This window comes from Pelobates fuscus, chromosome 6 (genome assembly GCF_036172605.1).
Source record: "Pelobates fuscus isolate aPelFus1 chromosome 6, aPelFus1.pri, whole genome shotgun sequence".
In the NCBI taxonomy this organism is placed as follows: Eukaryota; Metazoa; Chordata; class Amphibia; order Anura; family Pelobatidae; genus Pelobates; species Pelobates fuscus.
In genome coordinates this window covers 199,781,808-199,795,864 of record NC_086322.1, presented here as the reverse complement: position 1 = coordinate 199,795,864, position 14,057 = coordinate 199,781,808, and the positions used below count along the sequence as shown (strand labels likewise).

Here is a 14,057-nt window from a genome sequence, read left to right as displayed (position 1 = left end):
AGAGGGAATTACAAACTGCAATAATTACCTTTCTAGGAATAGAATGGGCTGAAGTGGTCTGGGTGCCTATAGTGTCCCTTTAATTCACTAAACAATGAATACTAGTGAATTAAGATTTTTAGGGAAAAATTATTGAACATTTTGAAAAATTCTCCAACTCAGCGGTTGGCTTGGTTTTTAAAGTTTGGTCCTCAATTCACTACAATATGGTGTTTTGTGAATATACTCCTATGTCTTGTTTTTTTTTTTACAAGGGCATGACGTTTAAATAAATCCTTGCAGGTGATGTTTCTTGGAAAGATAAGCAATCAAGATGTAGGTGTGTATGAAAGTGGGTGGAATGCTTTATAGCAGAGTGTGCTGTGTGACAAGATGTTTGTACAACTCCCCTAATAAATTCTTCTTTCAGAGTAAAAGATTTTGAATTTATTTAATGACAGAAGAGATTAATTAAAACGGGAAGTTCAAGCTAAGTTACTTAACATCTACAAAACAAACCACAGCCTGGAACAGAAAGAGTTCACATGGCCACTGCTGTTATTAGTGAATTTCATTTATATTGCTGCTTCGAAAGTAGTGTCTATGTTAGTCTTCATTGATTCTCAGAAATGTGCAAAGATGCAAAGAAGCAATTAGCAGACCATGACCATTGGTTGAACAATGCTGGGATTTATGTATAATACGTAGCAGTTGGTCAAAGTGTTAAGGCTGGATCAATCATCACGAGCATCCCATTAGATTTCATGATGATTGCCCCGCTATTAACACTTTGCATTAGAATTAATCTTTATACAATACTGTTTGGAAATAAACTATAAAAACTCAGTAAGACCAATAACTAAGCAAGCGAACTTCATGGATATTTCAAACATCATAAGTGGATAAGTATATTTATTTATTCATAAAATATTTTACCAGGAAGGATACATTGAGATTTCTCTCGTTTTCAAGTATGTCCTGGGTCCACAAAACATTGCATTGATTTAATAGGGTACAATAAAATACAAAAACAATATTGATACACAATATATACAAAATGTAACATAGAACAGGTAAAAAATATATAATCAACCATGACACGTGCATTCTGTTTTGAGATATGTAGAGAGGGATCTCTTAAAGGACTTTAGGCTTGGGGAAGATTTGAAAGTGTGCGGGAAGTCGTTCCATAATTTTGGTGCTCAGTAGGAAAAGGAGGATCGGGACGCTTTCTTTTTTGTATTGAGATAGAATAAATAAAGTGCTGGTACTGGATCGGAGGTTATAGGAGGTAGGAACAGCCGGGGAGAGCATTCTGCTCAGGTGGGGTGGGAGCTTCCCAGAACAATATAAAAATATAACAATTCTACATGAAATAATCCTGGGATGGACTATGAAAGTCCTGTCTGAAGATACGTATGTAAATTGTAACTATGTACCATACTAGTTTTCAACGTTTCATATTATTGTAAACCTCATCAACATAACCATCACCAATTATTTATAAAATGCATCATCTATAAAATACAGTGTGTATTTGTGTAAACAACAGGGGGCGCTATGCATTCTATACCTTATTGTTACTTATGGAGTTAAACTTATTGGCTTATTGAAATGATTACTGGATATCATTGTTTGACGTGTATTTACCATTGAAGTTCCATGGATCCAAATACTTCTATGTATTACCCAAGCTTGAATTTTAAAGAAACTGCACTCGAGTGATTGCCTGATTATGCAATTACAGGGGTTATGTTAATGTGAAAGTGAACAGACATTAAAAAAATTAAATAAAATAACTCGTTCTCTTAGCCAGGCTTATAATTTCAAATTGATTTTTGAAAGGACGTACCTGCAGTCCTGCTGGGATCAATGGCTTCATACTTAGCCTCAAATCCCTTCTCGGTTGATTTACTTTTGCTGATGAAGGATACAGTAAGTTTGTTACCTACTGAGACTAGTGGTTTAGGTGTTGTGTGGCCGCAGAATGTACCTATGACAGAAAAGACAATGAGAATGGTTTGTAATTCTATAATCTAAATATGTAAATGTAACAAAAGCTGAGAAAATGGTGGCCATAAGACGACACTTATATCACTCACATTTTAAATCCAAAAATCTAAAACAGGCCAGAATGTGTATTGCAAAATAAATACACAATATAAATGTTATGTGTATATTTTACTGTACACTTATAGGTGCATTGGCAACATTTACTTACTGTCCCCTTACCATCAATCATATTTTTTCACATCAATCACCTCTTTTTTTTGGTGCCACAGGTAGAATTCAGAATCACAAATAAAAACAAATATGCTCGATAATTGCAGTTTTGTGCGACTACATTTATTCATGTAGTTCAGGAAATTGTACCATCGTCTGATCGGCCCAAATTTGGACAAATTGCAGTTTGGAATGAAACACTACTCCAAGTCTAGTTTTCAGCACACTATAGTTCAGTGTTTAGTGAGTAAATCCTAAGGTGCTCAAGTACAATAAATGTAAATCTGTAGCAGTACTTACCCTCTCCAGGGGCCGGCCGGGGTCCTCTCTTCTCGCCGCGCGCGGTCCTGCTCCTGCACAAGCCGCGCGCGGCTCATCCAACGACGAGATCAGTCGGGCGGGCAGTGACCGCGAGAAGCGGTCACATGTCCCGCCTGACACTAAGAGCGCGCCGCGCGTCTCGGGCGCGCTCTTAAAGGGACAGTGGGAGACAAAATTAGAATCAGTCTCCCATTGGCCCCTGTCATGCCACGTTCCCCATACACTCACGTTTTGGGGGCGTGGATATGACAGGGGCCAATCAAAGTGAACATTAGGGTATTTATACTCACCTGTTTCCTTTGCACCTTGCCCTATCGTGGTTTCTGTCCAGTTCCCTTTAGTGCTTGTATCGCTCAGTTGGTTTTTTGGTGCTTGACCTTGGCTTTGTTCCTGACTCCGCTCTCTCTTTATCCTTGCTTGTTTATCCGCTTGTTTGTCTTCTGTGTACCAGTCCTCGGCTTGTTCTACTTTACGCTGTCTCTCCGTTCCCTTGACCTCGTCTTGTTCTGGACTCTGTCTTTTCTTGTACTCGTCTAGTCCGGCCATTCTAAGGTCCGGTAAGACGAATCCTGGTTTCTTGTCTCTTGACTATCTGGACTATTCCTGCGTGTTGGGGTATATTACCGTGACAAAATCCAATTGTATGTGTCTGGATTTAGTCCAATCCTATGAAAGCACTTACTATTCAAATACATACCAAATTGTCACTCGCGTGTCTGCTGTAGTATAAACAAGATAAATGTCTAATTATATTAAAGGACCACTATAGGCACCCAGACCACTTCAGCTCAATTAAGTAGTCTGGTTGCCAGGTTCCTCTAGGGTTAACCCTGGAGCTGTAAACATTGCAGTTTCAGAGAAACTGCTATGTTTACCTATGGGTTAATCCAGCCTCTAGTGGCTGTCTCACTGACAGCCGCTAGAGGGGTTTCCGCGCTTCTCACTGTGATTTTCACAGTGAGAAGATGCCATCGTCCATAGGAAAGCATTGAGAATGCTTTCCTATGGACTGGCTGAATGCGCGCACGGCTCTTGCCACGCATGCGCCTTCAGCCGATGACGTCCAGAGGAGGAGGAGAGTCCCCAGCGCTGAGGGAGCCCAGTGCTGGAGAAAGGTAAGTGTTTAACCCCTTCCTCCAACTTCAGCCCGGCGGGAGGGGGGCCATGAGGGTGGTTTTCCTGGCACTATAGTGGTCCTTTAAACGTATAATTATTCAGTTTTGGGAGATGACATATTCATCTTTCCATGGGAACAATGCAATGAAGTACCTTATTCACATGTTTGCAATGAGTAATGAGATTGGAATAACGTATAACTGAGCGTAAATTGGCCTGAACAAAAACAAAGTAATGAAGGGGACCCTCCACTATCCAAATAAAAACAAATTAAAAAATCACTGTTTAATAGCTATAACCCAAATGAAAAAATGCACGCTTTTAATCATGCATTTTTCATTGGAGATGTTTCTAAAAACAGCTTCAAAAGCTGCAGTTCTCTGGTCTGCCGCCTTTGCATAAACACAATGATTTAACTCTTAATGGCAGAGAATTGAGCAGTGAAACAGCAGGGACATGATCTATACACCAAAACCACTCCATCAAGCTAAAGTTGATGAGTAGTGAATAAACCCCCCAAATCTACCATTAAGTCAAGTTTATAGTGTCCCTTTAACCCCTTAAGGACACATGACGTGTGAGGCATGTCAAGATTCCCTTTTATTCCAGAAGTTTGGTCCTTAAGGGGTTAAAGTAGCTCTTTCACCCAAAATAAACTTTATGTAATAGGTTTCCATATAGCTTGGTGTCTGAATCTCATTTAATTTTTTTTCCAAAGTGCTCTAATTTTTTTTAAAAAAAAAAACATAAGGAAAAATAAGGACTAGTTTTCCTCATGTAGAGCCATCAAGTTGACAAAACTTGACAATGGATGGAGCTCAAACAATATTATATTTCAGTTGTTAATAACATTTGCCCACAATCCATCAGTACAATGAATCCCATGGCAAACAGCAAATATTATGGGCAAAGATTAAGAAAATGAATGCACCCAGATATAGGAAAGTAAAGTAAATAAATATAAAAAAGGGTCAAGGAGGGGGAGCATAATCACTAAGGTACAGGGGGCATACGAAAAGGTAAACCAAATGAAAAAAAAACATGATAGGGCTTCAAGATGGCTGATCTAGCTGACAGAATGATGAACTACCTTTCTAAAATACTTTTTAGTTATTATATCTGCAAAACTATTCTACCTAGGAACTACAGAACTCTAAAATATACATTTTTGAACAGGGGAATTTCCTCATGATAGCTGTAACAGGCAGATCAGTGGAAATCATACTTCATAATGAACCTACCTATCGTTCCGATATCATCTCCCACCGTGACATGATCTTCAGAGCACAGCGAACTTGCCACCACGTGAAATTCAACAAACCACAGATGAATGACCTGAATTAAAAATACAGAATTAAATGAACTATGTTCGTGCAGAATCTATTTTTAACTCACCCTTTTTTTTTTTGGACAAAATGTACAGAAGTTAACCTTTATGTGCATAAAAAAGTAGCACCATATTTTACTTCGAGGATAATAATTATTTTTCAGATAAAAAATTTCGACATTTCTTTAACATGTTTGCAAACAACACAATAGTGTAGACTGCAGGGATAGGCAACCTATCTAGATAAATGTATGATGACTACCCAAGTGATCAGAGAAGATTCCAAAAAGGATAGTTTCGGTATTTAAAAAGAGCATGAGGTATAGATTGCATGTAAAGTGAAACATTCTTCCTGAACAGTAGGATGGAATTGCATGGTCACAGTCAGTGGAACCGATCCAGCCCCTCTATACCACATTTAGGACGTTTTCTAGATTCCCCTTGGTGCAGATTAAACTGTTTGTTTTGAGAGTAGTGTGCCTGATGGGAAATACAATAGTGCACATGTTGGTACATGGTGGATAGTTGTAATATGTGTAATTGACGGTGGCCGATGTAACGCCATTGACAATAAGTAAAGGCATTGTAGTGCTCTATTTAATCATTTTTATATCTATTACAGAGTAGCAAAGAGTAGCCGAATTATATCATATACTGATCTAGGGTTGAACAGGCTCAAGAAACTTGTCTGTGAGATGTGACCATGTGTGAAGCATTGAAGCAATGGAGATTTTTCTGTGTTGCAGATACAACGATATTATATGTATATAAGCACTGTAGCCCTTTCTTCTCAGCCTGAGATTTTAAACAAAATACAAGTGTAATAACTGCCTATGGGCAAGATGGCTGCCTTATTCCAGGGAACCTCGTCTCAGTTGTACAAAGTTTGAGACTCTTGAACTGGGGCACATCAAACAGGGAGCGACCAACGTCTTCTACTATTCCCTACATTTCTTATACTCCTCAATGTTTTCCTTTCCTCATTTCTCCCCTTTTAAAAATACATAAATAAATTAATGTAAAAAACCAAATGCTTCAGTATCTTGTCCCAAGTGAATGTAAAATGAATTTGCATTCTTCCAATTATTCATTGAGACTGGGGCTACATTTTTATATTCTCCATATATATATATATGTACCTCTGAATTTATATTTTTCTTTTCTGTGGAACTCGTGTCTATTAATTTTTGATGTTGATTGCATGTCTTCTTCTCAATAAAAAAATAATTAAACCCCTACACACACACATTTGTAAACAGACGTGAGCACATAATAGCCAGTTTCTTTAAAGACCTGCGTGGGCTTAGTCTCAACAAACATATGCAGTTAACAGACAGTTTCCTGGGCTAACATACGCCCTGGTTGCACAGTAGTTTTCCTCTTTAAGAACACGTGCTAGTGTGGAATTACACTATGCTACTGTCCATGTGCCAAACACAAGGGCAGAAAATGGATGTGTGTGTTCTTTGGGGGTATATTTACTAAGTTGTTAAAAAAAAGACAATACATTTTCATTAATACATTTTCATTAAGTGTTCTTTGAAAAATGGCTGCCTGCTGTGAGTTTGAACTCTCCTGACCGAGCAGGCTATAGCATGCGGCTATAAAGAATAGGAAAAATAGACTGTCTGTTAGGGAATTGGATATCCTATTTATACTAACATCAGTATTAGATCATGCAGCTATGGGTTGATCAGAAAATAAAAAGTTCCCTGTTATATTTATGCTTTGAAAACATATTTCTTTCAACAAAAACTATTTTCCACCTTAACTTTACAGTTCAGATATTTTTGCATATATTTAAAATTCATTGTAATTTAATGCTTAGTGAATAAACCCCCCAAATCTTCCATCAAGTCAAAGAAAAGGGACATTTTGAAATTGATTATGCCATATATATATATATATATATATATATAAATCTTTGTAGCCTTTGTTACATTTGATACATTTTATTTCAGCAGTCACAGGGTTTATTCTGGTTCAGTCGAATGTGCACGGTGGCTGACTACTTATATGATGTGACGTTCTCAGTGCTTGACCGATTTAAAGCTCTTCCACTTCTCTTTAGAATTGCATATTTACATGGGCTGAAAAAAGACTTGTGTCCTTCAAGTTCAGTCTTTAACACACCTGTTGAACCAAAAGAAGGCAAAAACAACCCCCCAAACCCTAAAAAGCAACAATTCGAAGCGCTTTCTAATTTTGCAGCAAACTAGTAAAAAATCCTTTTAAACCGCAGAATGGCAGTCAGATCTCTACCTGAATCAAGAAGCTGTAACACTTAACTTATTAAAAATTATATCTATGAATATTGTTTTTTTTTTTAATAATTCATCCAGTTGCTGTTTAAACATCTGTACAGACATTAACCACATATTCAGTCAGAATATTCCACATCTTTATTATTCGTACTGTAAAGAACACTTTAATTTACCTTAGAATAAATCTCCTTTCTTACAGTCTAAATGGGGACCTGGTGTCCTATGTATAGTGCTGTTTGTGAATAGATTTCAAGACAATGGTTTTAATTGTCCCCAAGTATATTTGTAGAATGTTATCATATTCCTCTCAAGGCACCCCTCAAGACATAGGGTAGATGTGCCATGGGTAGGGTGAATTCACAGTGTCAAGGTTGCACTCTTGCCAAAACTCTTGCAGTGACAATAATGCTTTCTTGCTCAGACCTAAAGGCACTACAGTTCACTATTGATAATTTCACGTGGAAAGGCCAAAGACCATGGTTAGTGAGGCACATTCGTGTCTGTCTGTACCAATTCACAGAAGGATTGAAGCTAACCTCCTTACTATTATGTCACTGTGACAGAAAGGGACTTTAATGTGTCACATGGCACAAGAGGCAGCACCTCCTCCCTCCAGTTGTGACTAAAAACAGATTGTATTACAGTCTATCATGCTGAGATATATGCCTGGTCGGTCTAGATATGCTGTTGTTGTCAAGGTTGATCGAGGAAGGGAAGTGTAGTTTGTATATCCTGCAGGCAGTATAAAAATAAAGCCACTTACTCCTGCTTACATCGAGAAGAAGCTTGCTTGACTCTTTCTTTGCTGTAACTATCTCATAGGAGAATCGCTAGCAGTTTTTAGTTAGATAGAATGTCCTGCAATACCTTGTAGTAGCTGGATTGATCAGGACAGTTTAGCCTGTATTGCCGTGGATAAAGCAACTCCAAGCCCAGGTCATAGCACTTAGTATAGCGATCAGCCATGCATGTTAACACAAGTACCAACTGTCAGTATATTTATACTGGCAGACATTTTGTGATAAGACAGAAAATAAAAGTGTATACTGTAAGCCACCACCAGAACAGATGTGACTCCATTTTATATTACAATGCAAAGACCAACACAATTTTTCTCTCTTAATTCTATTCATTCAAGCCTGAGCTAAGGAATGTGACCAATGTAAACATTGGCAAAGATAAGACATAATGTCTAAGGCAAAGGAAAGGTTATTTTACTGTAAGAACAATCAGGATGTGGAATTCTCTGCCTGAAGAGGTGGTTTTACCAGAGTCCATACAGATGTTCAAACAGCTACTAGATGCATACTTGCAAAAACAGAATATTCAAGGATATAATCTTTCAATGTAGGGTAATAACTGCTTGATCCAAGGATAAATCTGACTGCCATTCTGGGGTCAAGAAGGAATTTATTTCCTAGCTTGTTGCAAAATTGTGCTTCAAGCTGGGTTTTTTTTTGCCTTCTTTTGGATCAACAGCAAAAAACAAATGTGAGGAAGGCTGAACTTAAAGGACGCAAGTCTCTTTTCAGCTATGTAACTATGTAACTATGTAACTATGTCTGCAGCAAGAGGGCCCCCAGGTTTACTACAACAACCCAGATAAAATAAAATAATATATATATATATATATATACAAACACACACACACAATATCCACATATAACTTACTATTATTAGTAAATAGTACTATGTTAATAATATAGAATATTCATGAATATAATATCAATGAAGAAATGTCATATTATTTACTAACGTTAGTGGAATATGTGTAATATTACTATGTGCTACACACAGTTTCACACAAGAAAAACAGACACAGGATTACCAATGACAGATAACACTAAGTAATTAATTTTACTTTTTAAAAACTTTAAAAAAAAAATCTTACAAAGTTCCATTGTATAGAGAGGTGAAGAGAAGTTTAGGACGTGTCAGAAATCTAATTTAAAGGCACCACACCAGACGTCTGTCTGGCTGAAATGAACCAAAATGCTTTGAAGAGTGACATGTCTTTGACGAATAGGTAACCATAAAGATAAAAAGATGACGTCAAACGCATCACGAAATACAGTTAACCCATTAGACAAAAATGTAAATGGACCCCCTGACAAGAATTTTCTGTGATGTAAATGCGCCATAAATCTAGATGATAGTCTGTAGGGAAGACACGCCCATCTTCCTCTATTGGTCACTATCAACTAGTGATGTATAGAGAACTTCTCCTTTAAGATTAAGGACAAAGGAGAGGGAGAGACACTCAAAGACTCTCACACTGAAGATTCAGAGACTCAGACTGAGACACACTCACACTCTGAGGAGGGACTCACACCTAACATCTAAGATCTGACATCTGGAGCCAAAGCTGGACACACCTAATTATTTGTATCTTTTCCAACTAACACAACTTTGAAATTCTTTAAAATTCAGAACTCTGAAAACTTTTCTCTTTTCATACAATTCTCTAAACATGATACTTGCATTCAAAATTCCTGGGACATATCTACAAATCTGATAAAAACTCTACACCATAACTGGTAATTATGCTGGTTTTATTTAATTAAATTAAATTAAATTAATTGATTTTACAAAAAGGCAGAATATACTTGGATAAAAGCTGGTGATTCCAACACTAAGGAGTCATGATTCGTTAATAATATATAGAATTCATAATTCCTTTCCTGCAGGTGGACCAATGAACTCTATATCACTTTTAACTTTAAAAATAGAATACCAGGCAATTATCCAGATATATTATTATTATTATTATTATTGCCATTTATATAGCGCCAACAGATTCTGTGGCGCTTTACAATATTATGAGAGGGGGGATTTAACTATAAATAGGACAATTACAAAAAACTTACAGGAATGATAGGTTGGAAAGGACCCTGCTCAAACGAGCTTACATTCTATAGGAGGTGGGGTGTAAAACACAATAGGACAGGAATTTGCAATCAAATATGGTGGGCTGCCTTTTAGGAGAGAGCAAGAGACAGGTATGTGAGGTAGAGGTTAGTCTGGGAGGCCATAAGCTTCCCTAAAGAGATGGGTTTTAAGGCACTTCTTAAAAGATGCAAGACTAGGGGAGAGTCTGATGGCGGTAGGCAGGCTATTCCATAGGAAGGGAGCCGCCCGCAAGAAATCCTGCAAGCGTAAGTTGGCCGTACGGGTGCGAACAACGGACAGGAGGTGGTCATGGGCAGAGCGGAAAGACCAAGAAGGGACATACCTATGGATCTGTGAAGAGATATAAGAGGGGCTAGAGTTTTTCAGTGCTGTATAGGTGTGAATTAGTACCTTGAATTGACTCCTATAGCATACAGGAAGCCAATGTAAGGCCTGACAGAGGGGTGAGCTGTGAGAGAGCCGACTAGAGAGGAAAATCAGTCTGGCAGCAGCGTTCATTATGGACTGTAGCGGTGCAGTGCGGCTTTTGGGAAGAGGGTTTTGGGAAGAGGGTTACAATAATCCATGCAGGAAATCACTAGAGCATGGACAAGCTCCTTGGTAGCATCTTGCGTAAGAAAGGGGCGGATGCGGGATATGTTTTTAAGATGGAATCTACAGGATTTGGCAACATACTGGATGTGAGGCTCAAAAGTGAGGCCAGAATCAAGTATGATGCCAAGACAGTGGGCTTGCAAGGATGGACTGATGTCGGTACCACAAACTTGAAGGGAGAGTGAAAGAAGAGGATCAGTATTAGGAGGAGGAAAGACAAGGAGCTCAGTTTTAGAGATATTGAGTTTCCAGTTAGAGATGGAAGAAAGGCAAGCAGTGACACGTTGCAGGACGGCAGGAGAGAGATCCGGGGAGGAGAGATATATCTGGGTGTCATCAGCGTACAGGTGGAAGTGGAATCCAAAAGAGGTAATACGTTTGCCAAGAGAGGCAGTATAAAGAGAAAATAGAAGGGGACCAAGTACAGAGCCTTGGGGGACTCTAACTGAGACAGGACGAGGGGAGAAGGTGTCATTAGAAAAGGAGACACTGAATGAGCGTTGGGAGAGATAAGAGGAAAACCACGAGAGGACAGAGTCACAGAGACCGAGTGATTGAAGAATTTGAAGAAGGAGAGCATGATCAACAGTGTCAAAGACAGCAGAGAGGTCAAGAAGAATTAGTATGGAGTAGTGGCCTTTGGATTTAGCTGCGATTATGTCGTTAGTAACTTTGATAAGCGCAGTCTCAGTAGAGTGGAGAGGGCAGAAGCCAGATTGAAGAGGATCAAGGAGAGAGTTGGAATTGAGGAAATGAGACACACGGGTAAAGACAAGTCTTTCCATATTAGCTTATGTAATTTAGAAATAGTAAATCTTAATTAGGAACGTAAAAATTCTGCAAACGAAAACTCTGGTTAGAATTATTCTTATGGGATGGACATATGAATGGTCAATGATCTGGTATGAGAAATATTGTATTTGTCATTGCAACATAATAGGATATCTTGCCTATGAGAATTGCAGCCAGCAGTGAATTAGTTAATTCAGTGTGATTTGACTGTCAGCCAAAGTTTTATTGCTTTACGCTGTGCTACTGTGAGATGCTGTTCTGTGTTAAGGAAGCTTTAGTAACCTGATTTCAAAGTGAAGTGCCCAGTCGTAAATCTTGTTGAAAACTGCATACATGTCGATATAACTATTGCTATTTAGCTGTTTATAAACTGTGTTAAACCACTGCCATGTTGAATATTTATGTTATATCTAAATATTCACTGATTATTGTCACGCATGTTACATATTATTATTATTATTATTATTATTATTATTATTATGTCACAATAAATTACATTTGTATAATTAATTTGTGATTAATGTGTGAAATAAAAATCCTCTAATGAAACGAATTCCTGGATCTATGAGAATTAAATATAGTGGGTAATTCTCAGCTTTAAATTAATATAATCGGGGGAAACAGTGCCAAGATATCAATTTTGATATAATAAAAATTATTACATTCATTTTTGATAATTTTTATGAAAATATCATTTTAATATTTATCACCCCATAAATATCCTCACACAACAGACAATATTAGGCCTGAACTGTTACACCTTCGGTGACAGAGATGCCAGGGCCATATCGTCACAATCACCATGCAGCTAGACTTGACAAAGCACACTGTCCTACTAGGATATAGACAATGGGTCGACCTAGACTATGCTCTGAGTGTCTTGTCCAGTCATCCTTTGTGAAATAACTTTATGGGACTGAATAGTTGTACGTCATTCTTTGACCTTGTGTGCATCTTCCATGTCTCCTGTCCTGTGTAACATCTCTGTCTCCAGTCTAGAGTCTGTAAACTTTAAGGGTTTGCAGAATCAAGAATGTGTGAATTCATCGAGTTCTGGATCTATATAAACTGGTCACATAATAGGCATGTCCCACATTCGTGAAGATTTTCAATAATTGAAAGTCTTTTATGAGGAAATTAATGTAAAGAGTGGCAGTGTAGTCCCTTCTAACTCCTTGCAGGAAAGGGGACCAAGAGATTACTTCTATGTCAACAGACTGGACCAAACACGTCACCAGACATTGCAAAAGGAGCCCAAACATGACAGACATAATTAAAATCCATATACTTAATGAGGTCTTATAAAAAAGACCTTGTTACCTGTGTTACCTATACTAACACCTACGATCCTTTGCTGCTCTCATCAAAGCATGGTGGTCTCCGTTAATAGATAGCACTTAACATAATAGTGATAGCCATTAGGATAGCTCTTGTCTGAAGCTACATCCTGGTAATTTGGTTTTAAAGGAACAAACCCATCATCTTCCAAAATTGCTTTCAGTATAGGGATCAGGTGGATATTCATTAAGCCAATATTCCCCTAGCCTAATATTAGGGATCGCCCAGAAGCACAAGATTCTAATGAATCGTATTCATCCACTTAAATCCAAATTGCAAACACATCCATAAAAAGACAAACAAATAAGAAGAGCAATAACATTTCTGTTTAGTTGATAATTCCCTAAAATAAGATTAAATGCTTGTAGTGGATCTGAGAAAACTAGGATAGCTCCCTAAACAGAAAATATCTTGCCTGAGATAGACACAATAGTGCTAAGGGGTAAAGGAGATTACACTGACTAATCTGCCATATACAGAAAGATATATACAGTTTTAAAGGGCCCCCCCTTTAAAACTGGGGGGGGGGGGCGACAAAAAGAGTATAGAGCTGTGTGTGAAGGTAGCTCAATAAATATATTCTGAAGCTAACTGTCGCAGCTTAATACTAGAAAATTGCTCCCACTATCTTTAAATGATTCTGTTAACTACACTTTACTTGCTGATTTTTTATTCAGCCCATTGTATGTACACTTTTCTTTTCTTTTTTTTCGAAAAAAGTGATTGGGTCTATATTTTTTTTTTTTTTATTGTATTGCTTAGATTGTTTGTTATGTCACTCAAAAAAATACAATTTATAAAATTACACTTATAAAGAGAATATGAAGTTAAAATATACATGATTAAGGCTTATGTAGAAAAAACGTCTCATTTGCTACCGTGAATCTGGGCCGTATGTGGCTTTAATAAAACTTCCCTTTAAATGTATATCCTGCAGTGAAGCACATTCTTCAAGATTTGTATATATGAAGTTAAGATTATCATCCAGCCAAGGAAGGTAAATGTTGCTAATGTGGTTTAAACGCTTAACATAGAATAAAAATAACCACAATTGATAAATATCTATATAATCTATATAATTAAACCTAATCCCTTCATTTTTAAATAATAATAATAAATATAATGAATGTAATTATAAAACATAATAAAATAAGCATATTGACAACTATTCATGATTTATTTTTTTCTTTTAT

General features: G+C 37.4%; 1 protein-coding gene across 1 annotated transcript in view; it reads right to left on the bottom strand.

Annotated features, from left to right (window-relative positions):
- Positions 1-14,057, bottom strand: part of LOC134615568 (ovochymase-2-like) — a 148,592-nt gene that overhangs the window by 104,326 nt on the left and 30,209 nt on the right. The window contains exons 3-4 of the mRNA XM_063460113.1: positions 4,881-4,974; positions 1,832-1,972 (exon numbers count right to left, since the gene is read on the bottom strand). Coding sequence (XP_063316183.1) covers positions 1,832-1,972; positions 4,881-4,974 — 235 coding nt within the window. The remainder of the gene's footprint in view (positions 1-1,831; positions 1,973-4,880; positions 4,975-14,057) is intronic.